General features: G+C 33.1%; 1 protein-coding gene across 3 annotated transcripts in view; it reads left to right on the plus strand.

The window, feature by feature from the left end:
• Positions 1-21,660, plus strand: part of ANAPC1 (anaphase promoting complex subunit 1) — a 111,419-nt gene that overhangs the window by 57,554 nt on the left and 32,205 nt on the right. For all 3 annotated transcript variants that reach the window (XM_077843311.1, XM_077843312.1, XM_077843313.1), the window contains 9 exons: positions 1,428-1,519; positions 3,020-3,154; positions 3,338-3,420; positions 4,362-4,440; positions 5,137-5,211; positions 15,766-15,842; positions 16,359-16,449; positions 16,539-16,592; positions 17,485-17,678. In XM_077843311.1, the coding sequence (XP_077699437.1) occupies positions 1,428-1,519; positions 3,020-3,154; positions 3,338-3,420; positions 4,362-4,440; positions 5,137-5,211; positions 15,766-15,842; positions 16,359-16,449; positions 16,539-16,592; positions 17,485-17,678 (880 nt within the window). The remainder of the gene's footprint in view (positions 1-1,427; positions 1,520-3,019; positions 3,155-3,337; positions 3,421-4,361; positions 4,441-5,136; positions 5,212-15,765; positions 15,843-16,358; positions 16,450-16,538; positions 16,593-17,484; positions 17,679-21,660) is intronic.

The raw sequence follows: 21,660 nt of genomic DNA on the forward strand, positions 1-21,660 counted from the left end.
CATCTCAGCTTTAGGCTGTAGATCTGTGGGTATGCTGCTCCAACTGTACTCCAGATGACTTATTTTTGGCCCACACTTGTTTTATGGTGATAACAAACGGTCAAGAGGGAGAACCAAATAATGGAAGCACATTTCATGCCATTGCTTACATTATGCCAGCTAAGATCCCAGGCCAAAGCTAGTCATGAGTTCAAGTTCACCATAAGGCTCTTGTCAAGAGTATGGATGTATGTGTGTATGTATGTGTGTGTGTGTGTGTGTATATATATGTATATATATATAAACATATACTGTTGAGCAGTGAAAAATTGACACCAACAATATAATCTACAGTGTGAAATATTCACAAAACTGAAATTTTTCTATTACCAAGATATGTTATAGCATAAGTTGGTCTAAGAAACATTTATTCAGAAGAAACTCGAGTGGCTTTTAAAGCTTGTTCATCTGCAAGGTGAATCATAGCATAGCCTTTTCATGTTGTATATGGAGGATTTCATCTAGATTCATATGCGTATACTCTTATGTAATTACAGTCAGAATGTATATATATACTGTTTTTATATTGCCCTTTCCATATATCATTGTCATAAATGTTTTTATTTTTTTATTTTTTTTTTTTTTTCATAAATGTTTTTAAAAATTAATTTCATATTGTGTAATATCTCATTGAATTGGTGTTCTGTAAATTGCTTCTTTTTTAATTTTCAGTTTCTAATTCTTTGCTATTTTTGTGTAATATTGGTTACATTTGTATAATATATGTATTTTTTTAATTCCTTTTTTTCCTGTGGGTAAAATGCCAGGACTATGAAATTTGTCTTTGACAGAGGGCTCTTTATGTATAATACATTTTGCTGCCCTAAAGGGTAGAGTTAGAATTAGGGGGTGCTTTTTAAAAGTATGAGTTTTGTATTAAGCCAGAGTTGTAGGATCCACACACACAAATTCTACCATAATAGAGTTCAGTATCATGTAGATTCAAAATAAGTGTCTGAAACATAATATTTAGCTTAAAAACTTAGTATCCTTCCTGCCCATTATTAATGTTTGAATATGTGTTTACCATAACTAGTGAGTAGATTGAAAATAGCAAAACAAAAACCAAATGTAAGATTTAAAAATTAAAACATTTTGAGCATTTGTCCCTTTAAATATTTTTTTCTAGTTCTTGATAATTTTTTTTGTTTTTCTCTAAATAAAACCCAAAGTTTCACAGTGTCTAAAAGTCACTGCTTTCAAATTAGTACATTCAAAGAACCATTTGGGGCTTTATTTTGTTGTAAACCAATAGTTGTGAATACCATTTGTGATAATGTCCTGTCTTTCTAGTGGGGCTGTATAGAATCCATGGTTCTTATTAGAAAGCTAATTCTAAAACATACAATAGAAGGCCTGCTTGAACTGTGTTATTTTCTGTTTTACAGGACGGCCCCCTGGTCCTGAAATGGAATACTGCACTGATAGAGAGTCCTATTCTTTAGCTGCTGGCTTGGCCCTGGGAATGGTTTGCTTGGGGGTAAGTACTCTCTGAAACTTCAGATGCTTCATTTATGACATTTGGATGTTGAGACAAATGATATTAACATTTAACTCTGAATACCACTCTACCTCACTATGACTTAACCTGATTCTCAGCTTTTTTTCTTTCCTGGATATTCTTCAAAGTGCTAGAATTGTAGTGAAGAGTGGGGCTTTAAGATTTTTATCCCCTTGGCTTAGAAGTCAGTGTTCATAAATGAACCTAGGGAATGAAATATCTTGAAGAATTTAAGATATGAGATGAAGTGATAGCCCCCCAGACAGGAAAAGGAAAACTGTGAGAATGTAGTATGATGGGGAGCTTTAAGTGTCTATAGTAGTTGCTAGAGATAAACCATGACCTTCTTTTGGCACCCCGGTATTCACTGGGATCTCAGAATGTTGCCATACTGTTTGCTTTATGACAGAATACACTACCACCTTGATCCATCTTAACCATATCCATGAGACATAGTATAGAATTATCATAATTCATTATGAAATGAATTAACATTTCATTAAATGACTGTGTCACCTGGAATGTGGGTTCCTTAAGAGCCCCCAATACAGTGTTAACACTGAAACTAAATTGTATAAAGAAAGTTCACCATCTGTTAGGTTTTTGATTCTTTGCATTTGACACATGAACTAAAGAGGCAGATGGTGCAATGGAAAAGTAGCACACTGGAAATTGGGATCTTGATTTGCTCCTGACCAGTGAGTCCTATCCATGAAGTGTTGTTTAGTGGTTAAGCAACTCCATGGATTGTTTTATATCCTTGTTTATAGCCAGCTCTGCTGGTTATTAGCTTTGTAACCTTGGGCTTTGTGTGTGCCTTACTTTCCTCATCTAAAATAGTAGCTATTTGGTAGAATTATATTAGGTAAATTAATCCACGTTAAACAGACAAGTACTAGAAACAGTAAGTGTTCAATAAGTTCATTATTATAGTTATTGTTGCTGAAATACTTCATAGGCACAATAATAAAAGAACTCAGGTGTTTATAGTTCAGGTTTCATTTGCAGACCTAATATTTTCTTTTATTGTTAGTATAATTAACTGTATTAACTTTATTTGTGAAATGAAAGTTTTAACTTGAACATATATGTATTGTAATTCTTTTTTTTTAAGATTTATTTTTTATTTTAGAAAGAGAGTGTGCAAGACCAGGGGTGGGGAGGAGCAGAGATAGAAGAAGAGAGAATCTCCAGCAGGCTGCCCACTGAGCATGGAGCCTGACGCAGGGCTTGATCTCATAACTGTGAGATCATGACCTGAGTGGATGCTCAACCTATTGAGCCACTCGGGTACCTCTAAGTAATTCTTAGTGTGAATAATTAAGAGCTTGTTTGAATATTAAGTCTTGGGTAATAGTTATTTTAATTTAAAAAACCCAAAATACCTTGCTTTGAAGTTAGTTCATTCTTTTGTCATGGGTATTATGAATCTTATTCCATAAGCTTTCCTTTTTACATGTTTGTTATTTCATTTTCCAGCATGGCAGTAATTTGATAGGTATGTCTGATCTCAATGTGCCTGAGCAGCTTTATCAGTACATGGTTGGAGGTCATAGGCGCTTTCAAGCAGGAATGCATAGGGAGAAGCATAAATCTCCAAGTTATCAAATCAAAGTAAGTCCAAAATAAAGCAACAAATCAAAATTCTGGGAGTTAAGTCAATGTGAAAGTAGTTTTCTTACCAACGTTTGTAAATCTGTTAATTTTAAGCATAGGCTAGTATTTAGAAAAACTTGTAACAATTCAGAATTCTTTTACATGAATAAACTTTTTTTTTCTTTTTTTTCTTTTAAATAGGAAGGAGATACCATAAATGTGGATGTAACTTGTCCAGGTGCCACTCTAGCTTTGGCTATGATCTACTTAAAAACCAATAACAGGTATCACATCCCCTGACTCTATCCCTTGCCATGATAGTATGACCTCGGTTTTGACCTCAGTAGTAAAACTAAATTATCTGAATGTGTTTATTTATTTATTTATTTATTTTTTTGAATGTGTTTATTTTCCTTATACTAGATTAACCTGATTTTGATTCTCTTCAATACTATAGGTTATATAGATTTTTTCTAGAAACAATGTTTTACTGTTTTAGTCTTTGGCAATGTAATTGCCAAATTTAATTTATTTTTGTTTTATAGTTGATGTCACTGACAATTAAAAAAATGCCCAAATTCTTTTTTATTAATTATGCATGTTGTTTCAGGATTGGTTAAGCCAGAAACACTTAGCATTATTCTATTCTTGGTTACCATTTACAAAAATGATTTCTACTTAGTTCAAGAACTTTCCTAATAATCTCACCATCTTCCTTCCCAACTCCCAATAATTAGTGCTGGACACTTGAAACTAGACTTTTTTAGAATAAACTGGTGTTTATTTTATATTTTACATGGAAGAGTAAGTTGGGTAGGAGACATTAAACCATGGTTTAAATGTGAAGCCTTTTAAGTTAAAAAATATTCTAAGGTTCAAGAAATTTTTCAGTATTGTAAATTTCTACTATTAGAAAAAGTGAATAGATGCAAAATTAACAAGTGGTTAAAAACAGGTATTCATCTATTTTGATGAATATGTCAATGTTTTCTTGGTAATGGAGATATTTCTGTGAACAAAACAAAAAATATCTCTTTTCATAAAGCTTATGTCATAGTAGGATAGACATTCATACATATCAAATACTGTATTAGAGGATATAAAGTACAATAGAAAGCAAATAGGGTAGTGGAGAGAATGGGGATAAGTGTTTTGAAACCTGTCTTGGGATTCCTGATTATTCTCTCCTCGAGCAATAATGCTTATTGGTATCCTCCACCAACAGATCCATTGCAGATTGGCTTCGAGCTCCTGACACCATGTATTTGCTGGATTTTGTGAAACCAGAATTTCTCTTACTTAGGGTATGGTACTTTGTAATTTTTTATTTCTGCTAACATGAGGAATCTATTGTGTTTTTCAAGTTAGCTTGTGAATATTAATGTTTCTACAAGGGAACCTTTTACTATTAATCCATTATCTAGTTGTAATTGGTAGTATTCTTTTGAAATTTCCCGGATGTAACTTGTAGGAACGCCAGGAAGCATAACCATGTTGCTATATAATACCTGGAGTTGATATTTCAACTTCTTGCATTATTCAACAAGCAGTAAGTGGCTGGGTCTTCATTACTGCCTTATTTTACATTCTTTATCAAGGATGCAGCATTACTATTAAGAGTATAATTAATGACAATAACTATTTGACATAATTACCTACATTTTTCCCTTTATTCTTTAATTTTAAGCTTGTATGTTTTTAGCATATGAAAGCCTTTAGGTTATATAGACAGTGCTAAGATTCTTCTCTTTGATGAAGCAAGTTTTTAAAAGTCCTCTAAACTTTGATAACAATCAGCTCAATTTTAGGGTATTTTTTTGTGTTAGAAATCTTAATCTGCAATTTATTTTAATATGAATTTAGCTTAGGTTGATATTATGTACTGTTTTTTTCAAAATTGCTGTCAGTTGGGAACTGATTTTTACCTTTTAATACTACCATTTTTATAAAATCTGTGAACTTTGCCTGCTCTAATTAATTTTGTCTGTTACATTTTTAAGACACTTGCTCGATGCCTGATTCTGTGGGATGATATTTTACCAAATTCCAAGTGGGTTGATAGCAATGTTCCTCAGGTGAGTATGTATAATAAATAGTTATACCTTTAAGAGCATAAGGTATGATTTCTTGTGGGATTTTCCAAAACCCTATAAAATACTTTTTTAAATAAAGGCAATATTGATGATTTATAATATGTCTTGAAAACAGGAACTTTCAGTTTGAGATTGCTGATCACAGTCTTCCCTTTTGGCCCCAGATCCTGAGAAATTGTAGTATTAAAAATTAAGTATACCAAAGTACCCTAACAAGGTATTTTTGACATTTTTATCCTTATTAAGCCCAGATTTATTTTAAGATACTATTTTATTTTGTGACAAGTTTAGATCTCATGTATATTAACTGGTTTTAATTACTTTATAACCTATTTATTTAATAAGCCAAATAGTTAAAAATAAGCAGATGCTTTTTTAAAACTCCAGATCAAATATTGTAACTAAATATTGCCCTTGCAATCAGCTGTCCATGTCTGGTGGTTTCAGGTCCTTTTTCCTTATGAAATAAATCTGTTTATCCTTGAGAACACTGTAGTGTTTCATCCAATATTTTAATAAGAAAAATTTCAAAATAAAGGTTGAAAGAATTTTATACAACATTCATATCACCAGTTGGATTCTGCAGTTAATATTTTACTATGTAAATTTGTTTAATCATACATTCATTTATTCTCTATCCAATCCATCATTTTTTGATGAATTTCAAAGATAGTTACAGACAGTAGTATACTTTTCCTTAAATATTTTGGCATGTTTCCATAAATATTTGGCATATCTATCATTAACTAGAATTCAGTATTTACATTTTCTTTTAAGATAAAATTTATATACGATGAAATCCACAAGTTTTAAATACACTATTTGATAAGATTTGACTAATGCATATGCTTATGTAAACAAAACTCTATCAAAATGGCCAGAAGTGGGCAGCCCGGGTGGCTCAGTGGTTTAGCGCCGCATTCAGCCCAGGGCCTGATCCTGGAGAGCCGGGATCGAGTCCCATGTCAGGCTCCCTCCATGGAGCCTGCTTCTTCCTCTGCCTGTGTCTCTGCCTCTCTCTGTGTCTCTCATGAGTAAATAAAATCTTAAAAAAAAAAGGCCAGAAGTGCACTCCTTCCATGTCCCCCTCCATCTATACTCATCCCCCACTCCCAAGGCAGCTTATTTTCTGAAAATAAATTAGTTTCCCTTTTGTAGAACTTTGTATTAATGGGATCACATACAGTATATATCCTTTAATATCAGACTTCTTTCACTCACCATGATTTTGAGATATGAGTGTATCAGTAGCTCATCCTTTTTAAGTAGTATTCCATTCTTTGAATAGTCCACAGCTTCTATTTCCATTGTCTTTTGTTGGATACCTGGGTTGGTTTCAAGTTTTAACTATTATGAATCAAACTACCATAAATACCCTGACACAGATATTTTTGTGGATTTATATTTTAATTTCTTTTGAGTAAATATTTAGGATTGAAATCTACTTAGAGTAGATATGTTTAGTTTGATAAGAACTGATAAACCTTTTTCCAAAGAGTTTACACCATTTTACTCTGTGACCAACAATTTATAAAAATCTAACTGCTGCATATTTTGTCAGTATTTGGTGATGTTAGTCTTCAATTTTAGCTCTGCTGGTAAATATGTAATGATATCTTACTGTTGTTTCACTTTGCACATTCTGTCACTCCTTTCTCAAAAACTAGATGACTGGATAAATAAGGGCTTATTTCTGGGCTGTCTGTTCTGTTTCTCTTTAATCTGTTTGCTTATCCTTATGCCAGTATCAAACTGCCTTGATTACTATAGCTAAATGATAAGTCTTGAAGTCAAATAGTGCATATCTTCCAATTTTGTTCTTTCTCATGATTTTTTGCATACTCTAGGTCCTTTGCATTTTGTGTAAAATTTAGAATCATTTCATCCTTACTGATTTTTTTTTTTTTTCATCCTTACTGATTTAAAAGTCCGGTGAATGTAAGTGAAATTGTGTTAAATATATAGATAAATATATGGAAGATAGATACGTAAGGACTGAGTCTTCTAATCCAAGAATATAGAAACTATTTAGGCCTTTTAAAATTTTTCTGAGAAAGGTAAAGGTCTTGAGCAGCTTTTACTGTGTACATTCCTAAGTATTTTATGTTCTTTCATTCTATAGTAAGTGGAATCTTTATGTAGAATTTCATTTTCCAGTTGCTTGCTGGTATACAATTGATATAAAATAGAAAATTGATATTTGTATGTTAACTTTTTGACCTTTGACATGTAAATGCATGTATTCGTTCTTATAGTTGTTTTGTAGATTCTGTGGGATTTTCCATGTAAATACTCATGTTTTCTTTAACATGATTTTACTTTTTCATTTTTATGCCTTTTATTTCTATTATTTTAACTTAGTGAAATGGCTAGGATCTTTAGTAGATTGTTGAATAAAATTGAGAGTGAGCATTCTTGCTTTGATCCTAGTCTTAGATGAAAAGTGTTCGATATTTCACTAGTAAGTATTTTTCACTATAAATGTTCTTTATTAGGTGTTGAGGAAGTTTCCTTCTATTTTTAATTTTTAAAGAAGTTTTATCATGAATGGATGATGAGTTTTACTAAATGCTTTTTCTATATTTAACATTTTTCTATATTTTCTGATATAGATAGATTTTCTCTTTTATTATGGCAGATTGCATTGATTGGATTTTGTATATGTGCTGCCAAAGTAAGCACTGCATTGATTGAATTTTGAACCAGCAGAAAAACACTGTATTCCTAGGATAAATCCAACCTGATCCTTGTTTATTATTATTTTTATATATTGCTTCATCTACTTTGGTAATAAGTTAGAAGTCTTGAATCTCTTTATGTATGATTCTAATCTATAATTCTACTTTTTTGAGAAATATTTTTGTAAGATTTTTATAGTAGGGTTATGTTGGCTTCATAAAACGAGCTGAGCCTATTTTATCCGGTTTTCTGAAAGAATTTTAATATTGATGTTATTTTTTCTTAAATTTAATGTTTGATGTTATTTTTTCTTAAATTTAATGTTTAATGTTTCACTATTGAAACTAGTTCAGGTGTTTTTGTAGGGCAAGTCATGTAATTTGTTTTGCAAATTTGTAATTTTGGTAACATAGTTGATTTCTTTAATAGGTAAGGGCTATTCATACTTGTGGTTTAATATTTTGTCAGTTTTGTTGTCTTTCAAGAAATTTAGTTCAGCTAAGTTGGATTTGTAATAAAGTTCATACTACATCACTGTGTATGAGAGAGAGAGAGAGAGAGAGGCAGAGACATAGGCAGAGGGAGAAGCAGGCTCCTTTTAATGTCATTGGGATCTATAGAGATAACCTCTTCCATTCTTCATAGTAATTAATAAATTCTTTATTGGTCTAACTAATTCATTTTGATCATGTTTTTAAAGAAGAAATGCTTGCTTTTCATTTTTTCTGTTAACTGTTTTCATTTAACTAGTTTCTGTGCTTACCTTTAATGTTTTTTTTCTTCTATTTTTTTGGGTTGACTTTGCTTCTATTTTTCTAGATTCTTATTGTAGGAGCTTAGATCATTGCTTCATAGACTTCCCTTTTCTACCTGTAAAGCAATAAATTTCCTTATATGTGTTGCTTTAGCTGCATCTACAAATTTCGGTATATTCTTTTTTTTATCATTTAGTTGAAATATTTTCTAGTATCCCTGTAATTTGTTCTTGACTCATGGATTTCTTTAGAAATGGGTTTTTTTAAAAAAGATTTTATTTGTTTATTCATGAGAGGCACAGAGAGAGAGAGAGAGAGAAAGAGGCAGAGACATAGGCAGAGGGAGAAGCAGGCTCCAAACAGGGAGCCCAGTGTGGGACTCAATTCCGGGACTCCAGGATCACACCCTGAGGCGAAGGCAGATGCTTAACCGCTGAGCCACCCAGGTGTCCTGGAAGTGGGATTTTTAATATCCAACCATGTGGGTTTATTCTGACTTCCTTATTATTAATTTTGTTCAGATTTAATTTCATTGTGGTTTTATTGAAACTTGTTTTATGACCCAGCACATAACCTTCTTGTCAAATGTTGTGTATACACATAAAAAGAATGCGTACTCTGCAGTGGCTAGATGTAATATTTTATATATTGAATTCTTTAAGATAGTGGTAATATTTAGACCATTTGCGTTTTTACTAATTTTTAACTAGTGTTTATGAACTTACTAAGAGAAGGATGTTGAGATCTCTTAGTATGATTGTAGAATTATCTGTTTTACTCCATTTCTTTAAATTTTGTTTCACATATGAAACTCTTACTAGGTTTATGTACATTTTTGATTTTTTAATGTTTCTGTTGAATTGACCATTTTATCATTATTAACTGGCCACCTTTTTCTCTGGTAATATTCTTTCTCTTGAAGGAAATTTTTCTTATTTAATGATAACATAGTCACTCTAGCCTTTTCTGTTTGTTTCTGTTTTCTTTCTTTTTTTTTTTTGTTTCTGTTTTCATGATCTACCCATTTCTGCCCATTTGTTTTGCAACCTATTTGTGTCTCTATTCAAGATGCATATTTTAATGACAGCATATAGTTGGATCTTGTGTTTTATCCATTCTGGTAATTTTTGCCTTTTTTTTTTTTTTTTAAAGAACTTTATTTATTTGAAAAGGAGGGAGAAGGAAGGGAAAGAAGGAAAAAAGAAGGGAGGGAAGGGACAGAGGGAGAGGGAGAGGAGAGAGAGTCTTAAGCAGGGCCCAGTGTAGAGCCTGATGTCAGGCTTGATCTCAGGACCCTGGGATCATGACCTGAGCTGAAAACGAGAGTCAGATGCTTAAGCTACGGAGCCACCCAGGCACCCCAATTTTTGCTCTTTTAATTGAAATTTTTAGCTTTCTTTGACATTTATATCTTCTTAGATTTTATTTTTTTATTTTTTTAATTTTTATTTTATTTATTTTATTTTATTTTTTTTAGATTTTATTATATCTCATTATCTCCATTTTTGTTTTTAAGGATTCATGTTTTCCTCTGATGAAATTTTTTTCAGGCTAAAGAAATTTCTTTAGCTTTTCTTACAAAGCAGATTTACTGGCAGTGAAGTCTGTTTATTTTCTTTTAGCTGAGAATGTCTTAATTTGAAATTTGTTTTGAATGGTTATTTTTTGCTAGATATGGAAATCTGGGTTGATAAGTGTTTTGGAGCATGCCAAAAACACTCCAAGGTTTGGTAATTCACTAGAAGGACTCAGGACTTAGCATATAGTCATACTCAGATGATATAATACAGTGAAGGAAAACAAATGAAAATTAGCAATTGAAAAGTTGGGTGCAGAGAAGTCTAGAGAAAACTGGGCCCAGACTTCCAAGAGTCTTCTCCCAGTAGAGTCACTTGAGACACAGTTCTTCAGCATCGGATTGTGACAGCATATGTGAAGTGTCATTAATGAGGAAGCTCATTAAAGACTAAGTGCTCAAGATTTTTATTGAGGGCTGGTCATATAGGCATCCTCTGCCTACCATGAAGCTGACCCTTAGAAGATAGCTCGTGTCAGTGTAACCCACATTTTATACAAATAGTTGAGACACAGGAAGCCTCTTGTCATTTAGGGAAAGTTTTTTTTTTTTTTTACAAGTGTCAGGTTCTCTTTGCCATTCAAGTTTCCAGATGCCAACCAAGGGCCAGCCTTGCAAGGAGGTCTTTCTATGGGTAGCAGTCTCAGGCCTGCTAGATGAACTGTTTACTGCACAACAACAAAACAGTTTTTTTTTCTGATCACTTAACAGATGTTCCTTGTTTTTTGTTTTCCATTATTTCTGGTGAGAAGTCATTGAATTTTTACCTGTATTTATTGTGTCATTTCTTTAGCTGATTTGAAGATTTTTCTTTTTATATGTGGTTTTCAGCAGTTGATTATGATGTATTTAGTTGTGGTTTTCTTTGTATTCTTAAGGAACTTTTTGAATCTGTAAGTTTATGTCTCATATTAATTTTATATCTTCCAACATTTTTTTTCTCCCTCATTCTCTCTTTTCTCCTATTCTTAGACTCCAATTATTTGTTTGTTAAAGCCTTTGGAAATCATCCTAGAGCTCCTGTTGTCTTCTGTTCTTTTTTTCCTCTGTGTTGTGCAGATTGCTTAACTTCTGTTGATCTATCTTTATGTTCACTGACTTTTTTGGGCATTTCTATTTTTTCCCATTAAGTCTATGATGTGAATTTTATTTTTACTTTATTTTATTTTTCCCATCAAAGATTTTATTTATTCATGAGAGACACAGAGAGAGAGGCAGAGACCTAGGCAGAGGGAGAAGCAGGCTCCCTGCAGGAAGCCAGATGCAGGACTTGATCCCAAGACCTCGGGATCATGATCTGAGCTGAAGGCAGGCACTCAACCACTGAGCCACCCAGGTGCCCCCATGAAGTGAATTTTGAAGTTTCATTTACTTCTTAGTTGCAAATTTTACATTTTAAAAAATAATTTCTACTTTTTCTGACGAGATTTTTGTCCTTTTATTTGTTATGAGCATATTGTTCTTCATATCTTTCTAGTTACAAGAGCTTCTTTAAAATCCTTCTAATGTCAACACTGTGGTCATTTCAGGACTGTTTTATGTTGTCTTCTAAGAATAGGTTTCATTTTCTTATTTGTTCTTATGTTAATAATTTTGAATTGTATCTTATTGTGAATGTTGTCTTTTGAAGATTCTGGATTCTGTTGTATTCCTCAAAGAAGTATTGATACGGGTGTGTATGTGTGTGTTATGTATACACAAATACATTTTGTTTAAAGCAGACAAATTTATTTGGAATCAAATGTCAAACCCTGTCTCTTGGGTGCTAACTCTAATCTCAGTTTAGTTCTTTTATTCTGTGGGCACCTGGAGTCTGCCCTGCTCACATGTGATTCACATGTTAGGCAGACATTTTCACACAATTAATGCACAGAATTTGTGATTTGCCCTCTGTAGCTCTCTCCTTTATAGTATTCCATTCTCACCTTCTAGTGGCCGTGGTTTCCTAAGCCCTGTATTCTGTTTGATTCATGCCAGAAGGACCATGGATTTTTAATTGGAATTTTAGCTGCCCTTTATAGCAGAGTAGGCCTGCCCTCAGGCCAGAAGCCATGAAAAAGGAAACTTATCACTCTCTGGTTTTCTGGTCTTCCAAATGTTACCTCTCCTCTAGAAACTGCTTGCTTTTGTTTAATATCTAGTGCCATTAGGTCAGGGATTGGGGAACTATAGCCCATCTGTTTTTATAAATAAAGTTTTATCGTAACAAGCCATGTCATTCATTTACTTATTATGTATAGCTGCTGTTGTGTTACAATAGCAGAAATCAGGAGTTACTTTAGAAATGATATGGTCAAAAAAAAAAAAAAAGAAAAAGAAACGATATAGTCTATAACTCAGGAATGTTTACTCTTTGGCCCTTTAAAGACAAGTTTGCTGACCCCTGCCATGATAGTTTGTTTTTTTATTTCCCCCAGAATTCATATTTCTTTGTAAGAGAGTCAGTCTGATAGTTTATTTTTACTCCTAGATTTATTTTTATTTGTTTGATTCTTCTGAATCAAATTTTTGATTCTGAAGTAGAACTCCTAAATTTATTTTTGATTCTTCCAGTTTGTTAACCACTAATTTGAAACAGGAAGAGTTGTTTTAATGGACTCAGCCATTTGTCACCAAAATTTTAACTCCCAGCACATCTGGATGTCAGAAATGTCAGTTCTTTCAGAAAATGCCCCTTAAAATATATATTGTAGGATAAAATTATGCTTTTTCCTTCCATTCCTTTTTTCAGTACGTATTTGTTGATCTTCTGTAAATGACCTCTGTAAATGCTAAACTCTAGACTACATTTAACATGCATCTGACATGTAGGCTGTCCTCAAGAAACTCTAGTAAATTTACTAAGTTTAGTTTACAAAGTTAAACATGGACACAAATAATTGTATTCCAGAACAGAAAGTGTGAAAATCTGTGTCAGAGTTCTCTTTTTAATTTTGTGGAAATGTGATCCTTGGGCTTTTAATATAATTTCTTTTTTAGAAAGTTATCTTTCTGATATTTCTTTTGCTTCAGACCTAATATTTTAAAATTTGGCCTTGTTTACTTCAAGGATCCCCAAATGCATGTAACAAATTCATTCTTCTATTCATTGATATTTCCTATCACTCTCCACTTTTTCCATAGTTTTACCCACTCATTTCATTAATTCTGTAGCGCAGGGCACCTTGTAGGGAACAACCTAGTGTCCAAAGAGGTATTAAAAAGGTTACTTTTAAAATGGCTTTTTTGTTTGTTTGGACTTAAGGCGCATCTAAAATAACAAATAATGTCTTCAAAGCACTTTTTTTTTCATTATAAGCTTTAATATACAATCTTATGTTATGCTCTTAGGCAGTGCTATACTGTGAGTTGTTCAAGTGTTGCCCTCAGATTATGGATGGGCACAGTGTGCTATTTTTGTTTATTATCAGTATATCTGTACACCCATTAGATTATGAACTCCTCAAAGTCAGCTAGAGCTACTGTTAGATCATTACAATGTACTCTTAATTGAAAGAAGACAGACTGTCCAGAGTCACCCAACTATTAAGAGGTGAAGAAAAAGTGAAACTAGCTATTAGGACTTCATATCTTAAGAATTTTCCATTATACCCTGTTCAAGGCAGAGGAGTTTGGTGGTCTTTTCATGTTCACTTCCTGTGTGGTTTACCTTGCCCTTAAAGGGTTGTATTTCTCCCTTTGATTACTCCTTATAATTTTGATTTTTTTTTTTTTTAAACTTTAGGAGACCATAGGAAAGATGACAAGGACCATATTGAGGAAGGTTTCTCCCTCTCCTCCTCCAGTTATTTTACAACTGAAGTTCTTAGTGATGGTTTTAATGGCTTATGATCAAGTATAGTGTTACAATACACAGGTTAATGATATGGTGATGATACCAACCAACATTTAAGATTTAGTATGTAGCAGACATTAATTTTAAGAGCTTTGAGTAGATTGAGTCTTCTAATTCTCACAGGAACCCTTAAGGATGGGGACTTCTTTGTGCTCATTTCACAGATGAGACACAGCAGTCAAGAAAATTGCCTGAGGGGGTGCTTGAGTGGCTCAGTTGGTTAAGCATCTGCCTTTCAGTCAGGTCATGATCCTAGGACCCTAGATTGAGCCCTGCAACAGGCTCCCTGCATAGCAGGGGGTGGCCCCCCCCCACCCCCCCGCCCTGCAGCTCCCTCTGCCTTTGCTCCTGTGCACATGCACTTTCTCAAATAAAATCTTTTAAAAAACCAAAAAGAAAATTGCCCATGGTCACAGAGCTAGTGTGGGCCTTGCTGAACCTAGGCCTTAACCTCTAGGGCACATGCTCTTTTGAAGCCAGAGAAGCTTATAATTGCCTGTTGTCAAAATAGAAATACTCCATTCCTATATGATGTTATAATACTATATAACTTATGATTAGGTTATCTATGTGTATATAAATTATTCACTTTGGAGTTATATCAGTTTTTCAGAATGTCATTCAATTTCTGAGTAAATAACATTCAAAATTAAAAATAAAGTCTGGAGAGGAAGGAAGGAAGAAAGATGGACATAGTTCTCAGCCTGTATTACACAGCCAGCATAATTGTTTACCTCATTGAGATTATCAAAGAGAAAGGTATTTCAAGTTTTTGGTTTGGTGATGTTCAGTACATAAGATTATATCATAAGGGAGTTTAGAATATTTATTGGTTTATTATTGAAAGCATCCTGAAATGTTACTCTCCTAAAGAGTCTTCTAAAAAATTAAAGAATGATTTTTAAAATTTAAAGTTAATTAAATGATTTAATTGGATAATTTAAATCTTATTTAAATTTGATAAAGCTTTGCTTACTTATTTACACTATAAGGAAAGGGATGTGTTTCTAAACAGTAGTTACAGATTAACGTATTGACAATTTAGTTTAGCTTGGGTAATTTAGTGACTAGTCTTACTCTGGTAGGCATAAGGCTAGAAATCCCTCATGAATAAAAAGTATATGTCTCTGATGAGAGTTCTTTCCAGTTGCTTTTTTCCCCCTTCCCCACTGCTTTCCCGTATCCTTGCCCCAGCTCTATTCTACAATCATCTTTGTATTTCAGTTCACTAGTGTGAAATATTATCACCCTGTTATTGACTCAGAATATACTTCAGTCCTCCAGTTCATACATATTCAGTTCTATTCAGCTATTGTTGAGCCCATCTTAGATTTGAAATTGGGTTGCATTCAATGTGATTAAAATATATGTATTTGAATGAAATGGTTTATGTAATTACGGCCGTGGAAAGCTGTATGTTCTTTTTCTTTTCTTTCTTTCTTTTTTTAATGAGGGAGCTTGTGAGGAGGAGCAGAGAGAGAATCTTAAGTAGGCTCCACACCTAGTCTGGAGCCCTATATGGGGCTTGATCTCATTACACTGAGATCATGACCTAAGCCAAAATCCAGAGTTGGATGCTTAACCAGCTGAGCCACCAAAGTGCCCCAAAAGCAGAATGTTATTTTTCAAATCATTTAATATTTGTAACTTGAATATTAATGTCCAGATATTCTTACTTTCTGTCTTGACAGATTATAAGAGAAAATAGTATCTCTCTCAGTGAAATTGAATTGCCTTGCTCAGAGGATTTGAATTTGGAAACTTTGTCGTAAGTCATGAAATATATATATTTCAAGTGAACTAGCGTAGCATCTCATAAATAAATAGAAGTATACTGTGGTAAAAGTACTGTCCTTGATTTAAATAATTCTGAATCCCCCATGTTTCTAATCATTACTTATCAGATGCTTACAGAGTTGATTTTTATTTTTGTTTAGGTCACTGAAGTGTAGAGCTCTTGCCCTCAAAAAACAGTATCAGAGATTTAGCTTATACATATTCCTCTTTTATCCTTTTCATTAAAAAAGATGGCAGTTATTTTTAAAAATTATCTTCTTTGCTGTGTGTGAAACATGCAGTCAAGAGGCATACTTTTATCAACGAGGGCTGCGTGATCCTGCTGAAGAAATCTGCTGATTGAGTAGAGGCACAATTGAGCATTCCCAAAAGAATATAAACTAGTTTAGAGAACGGGAATGTTTATTATTTTTACCCTAAGAAAAGTAATAATGAATTTTTAAAGCCAAATAATGGTAGTATTAAATTTTTTATAATCTGTTTTCAGGCAAGCCCATGTTTACATAATTGCAGGAGCCTGTTTGTCTCTGGGTTTTCGATTTGCTGGCTCAGAAAACTTATCAGCCTTTAACTGTTTGGTAAGAAGTATTATTAGTTTATTCTCTTTTTTAACAAAGCATTTGATATACATCTTTTAACTTCAATTTGTTTTTCTTTTGTTTTCCAGCATAAGTTTGCAAAAGATTTTATGACTTATTTGTCTGCACCTAATGCTTCTGTAGTAAGTCTTTTTATGATCATTCTTCTTGGGAATAAAATTGAACTTGAAGAAAATTCACTGATAATTCAGTTACTTATGTGTTGTTAAATATCTCTGCAGTTTGAGTTTAGAATGGGAGATTTGAAGTTTTGGCTCATCTTTGTATTTGTGTTCTGGGGTACTGATTAGGTGAAAGTATACTGACCCGTGAAAATCTCTAATTCTTGTGATAGCAAAAACCATATCCTTCATGAAATGTCATACTCTATGCCATTCTGTCGCAGGACTGAATATTGGTAACTGCTCTTTAAAACATTAGCGCTTAAAAAAAAAAATTAGCACTTAGTAGAACTGCAATTCCTTTTGAGGCATTGCTACTCTACTGACAGGAGATTATAAGATTTTATTTCCTAATGAAATCCACACAGATTTGTGCAACATTATGTATAATATGAGAAAACTGAAAAATCAAAAAGTCTGAAAGTAATTAGGTAAATTTGATTATGGTATATCTGTGTGTTGTTATACAATAGAGCTATCAAATCTTGTGCTGTAGGAATTTTTCCTGAGTGAAGATTGTTTACGTATGATAGATTTTAAAAAGTTAAAAATATCATGTATAGTAATATCCCAATTTCACTTGAAAAGAGATTCATAGATACAGGAAAATATTTGGGGAAAGGCCAAAATGCCTATGGCAGTTCTCTTTGGGTGTTAGTATCCCAAGGCATTGTTATTTCCATTGTTATGCTTTATTTTTTGAATTTTCTACATTGAACTTAAATTTCATAATCAGAATTTTTTTATAGCTTTTTAAAAATTATAAATATTTGTAGTCTAATGATGGCCAATTTAATTTTGATAATAAATGTAATGCAGTAGTTGGTAGTATGTCATCTTTTTGCATTTCCAGACAGGTCCTTACAACCTAGAAACCTGCCTGAGTGTGGTGCTGCTGTCTCTTGCCATGGTAATGGCTGGCTCGGGGAACCTGAAAGTTTTGCAGCTTTGTCGCTTCTTACACATGAAAACAGGTGGTGAAATGAACTATGGTTTCCACTTAGCCCATCACATGGCCCTTGGACTTCTCTTTCTGGGAGGAGGAAGGTAAATGAATATATATTTTTTTCTTCAATGAAGAGATCTCACGAACAACATCTGTAAGAGTGATTTATTTTGGTTTTGAAGATACTTATAATTTTTTGATCCTGACTAGCTGTTGGCATATCAAGGAACATTATTACTCTTTAAAAGGGCTTTTAAAAAATAGTTTAAACATCAATTTATGCCTTACTTAGTAGACTTAACCATTCTCGCTCTGTATTTGTAGAAGAGTCAGTACTTAGTTCTTCAGGGCATTGCCCCTTGTTCCCCACTGTTTAATGATTGTCCTTCTACTGAACTGCTCTCTCGTAAAGGTTATGAACACTAATAGTCATCAAGTCCTATGAGAGTTTCTTAGTTTTCCCTTCTTTTTTTTTTTTAAGATTTTATTTATTTATTCATGAGAGAGACAGAGAGAGGCAGAGACACAGGCAGAGGGAGAAGCAGGCTCCACGCAGGGAGCCCGACGTGGGACTAGATCAGGGAGCCCGACGTGGGTCTTCAAGATCAGGCCCTGGGCTGAAGGTGGCGCTAAACTGCTGAGCCACCCAAGCTGCCCCAGTTTTCCCTTCTTTGGTCTCTTTCCAACATCTGTCATTCCTGACCACTTCATCTTTTTATGACTTCCCTGTAGACTACTATGTAGATCAAGATAGAACTCAGAATACCTCTCTCTACCCCTGCTATGCCTCTCCTGTTAGCTATTACTTCACTTCTACCCAAAGATAATCACTGTTTAGTCTCCTAACACCTTGGACTGGCTTTGCCTGTTTTTGAAATTCAAATGGAATCATACACTGTGTATTATTTCATACTTACAGTTGACCCTTGACCAATATGGGTTTGAACTGTGCAGGTCCACTTACACACGATTGTTTTGGTTAAATAGTACAGTGCTGTAGATATATTTTTTCTTCCTTATGATTTTCCTAGTACTTCTTTTCTGTAGCTCACTTTATTATAAGAGTACAGCAAATAGTACACATAACATACAAAATATATGTGTATCTACTATTTATGTTATCAGGAAGGCTTCCAGTCAATAGTCAGCTAATAGTTAAGCTTTGGGGAAGTTTAAGGACTTTTGACTATGCAGGGTGATTGGTACCTCTAACCCTCACATTGTGCAGGGGTTAATTGTACTTCTTTAACTCAACATTATTTGTGAGATTCATCTGTGTTGCATGTAGCAGTGATGTATTCATGTTTCTGTGCTATTAAATTCCATTGTGTGATTATACCACATTTATCATCTACTCTGCTCTTAACGGATGTGTTGTTTCTAGTTTAGGGCTATTATGAATATTCTTTTTTTTTTTAACTTTAAAGATTTTATTTATTTGAGAGAGAGATGGCATGTGCACACAAGTAGGGGGAGGGGCAAAGGGCAAGGGAGAACATGACTCTCCCCACTGAGCAGGGAGCTCGAGATTGGGCTCAATCTTAAGGACCCTAAGATCATGACCTGAATCGAAGGCAGATACTGAGCTGACTGAGCCACCCAGGACCATTGTTACGAATATTCTTATGCATATCTTTGATTTTGTTGTATATAGATCTATGAGTGTATCTTATGAACATATATATATGCCTAACTTCATAGATAATGCCGTCAGTGCTCCTGATATACCCATTAGTGTTGTGTGATGTTCCAGTTACTCCCCATCCTTTTCAACACTGGTTTTATTGTTAGTCTTTTTAATTTTAGCCATCTGGTAGTAGTTGTGGTTTTAATTTCCATTTCTCTGAGTAATGATATTTAGCATCTTTTATATATTTAATGGCTAACTGGAAATCTCCTTTCGTGATGTCTAAGTCTCCTGCTACCCATTTTCATATTGGCTTACTTGTTTAAAAATTTGGTTTGTGATAATATGCACATAACCTAAAATTTATCTTATTAACCATTTCTGAATGTGCAATTCAGTAGTAGTAAGTGTATTCACCAATCTCCAGAATTCTCCCTCACAGAATAGAAGTTTTGTTTCCTTTAAAAAGCACCTCCTTGTTGCTGCCTTCCGCCAGTACTACTGTTTCTGTTAATCTGACTATCCTATATTCATTTATCGGCACTGAGGGGGGCACTTGACGGGATGAGCACTGGGTGTTATTCTGTATGTTGGCAAATTGAACACCAATAAAAAAAAAATTATTATTAAAAAAAATAAAAAACACCTCCTTGTTGCCGCCTTCTGCCAGCCCTTAACAGCCACTGTTATACTACTGTTTCTGTTAATCTGACTATCCTATATTCGTTTATCATTATGATCCTGAACCATTTGTCACTCTTAATGTGTTGTACTTATTTTCTCTTGCTCAGTGGCTCACCTTTTAACTCTCAATGGTATCTTTTGATGAACAGTTATTAACATTTTTCTTTTATGATTTGTACTTTTTTGTCCTTCTGATGAAATATTTCCTTACCCCCCCAAAAGGAAGATATTTTATTTTCAACAAGTTTTAATTTTTCACTCATATTTGGATATAAAATATACCTGTACCTGATTTTTCTGTATGATTTTTTGATAACTGATGCCTCACTATTATTGAAAAGTTCATCTTTTCTCCATTGTTCTGCGATACCATTTTTATTATAAATTAAGCGTCTGTATACAACATATATTTATTTCTGGGCTGTTACTATATTCAGCTGGTCTGTTTTTCTATGCTTGCACCAATACCATAGTCTCAATGATTATAGTTTTATAATAAGTCTTGATATCAGGTAGAATAAATCTTCCAAATTGGGATTTTTTTCTTCAAAGATGTGGTTTTCTGTTTTTGTTCTTTGAATTTTTATATAAATATTGGAGTTTATGATTTTCCATACTAAATAACCTCATAAAATATCAGTCATAATTGCATTGAGTCTATATATTGGTTTGGGAGGAACTGAAATGTTATATAATACTGAGTTTTTCAATCTATGAATGTGGTGTATCTTTTCATTTATTTAGCTTTAGTATGTGTGACCTTCATCAACTGATAAAATTTCTACAAGTCATATCGGTTTATTTTTCTCTCTTCTATAAGACTGACTTAAACATTGGAGTCCACTTTTCTAGAAGGATAAAAGGTGGAGATTATCAGAATGGTGTACATTTCCTTTTAACAGGTTTTGTAGAATTGTTCTTTCTTTAATTGTTTAGAATTAAGAATGATTAAAGAAATCTTATATTAAAATTCTTATTTTATAATTTTTGAGAATTTATTTTCCTTTCTAAATAAACCCCTGTATCTCTTTTTTACTTTATTCATTCTTTTTTTAACTTTAATTTTGTTATACTCTTATTCAATATTTTGTTTCACACTGTGACCCTACTTGCTCTGCTTTTATATTAAGTAGATTTTCTCCCACTCTGCTGCCACTTTTCTAATGATTCTTGATCTTTAAATGATTATGCATACTTTGTGACAACATTTAAATTTCTCATTGCATATCCACGTCCTATGTTTAATCTCAAAATTTTTAACATTAATATCTAATGTTTATCTTTGGATTTTGGCTTTGTCAAAATGGTAAAGAAAAAATGGCCTATTTTATGCCTATGTCAGAGTAGGTATATTTTCTTACTTAGATTTTGAAATCTCTTCTTCCTAATTCATTAAATAGGTGTATATGTGATAAATGCTAAGTTCTTGAGGACATATATCTGTATATAATAAAATAAATATTTATATTGATTATCTACAACAATGGTTTTATATGATATCCGGTCTCATCTTTATTTCAAAATATTTCTAAGAAAAACTAGAATTTTAGAGTAATCTCCTGTTTGCCATGTAGAGTTTGAGCAACATTAAAATATAAGGAAAATCTCAAAAGATTTTATTAAGAGTATGTGGCGTTTATAAAAATGAGTTTATCACATTGATTAGAAAAAAAAAGCTGTTTGTACTTGGAGGGATAGTTGTTTATACATTAACTTTTTATGAAAACTTTTACCTTTTTCATTTAGTCCATCATTCTGAGGAGATGCTCAGG

Source organism: Canis aureus, chromosome 12, assembly GCF_053574225.1.
Source record: "Canis aureus isolate CA01 chromosome 12, VMU_Caureus_v.1.0, whole genome shotgun sequence".
Taxonomy (NCBI): Eukaryota; Metazoa; Chordata; class Mammalia; order Carnivora; family Canidae; genus Canis; species Canis aureus.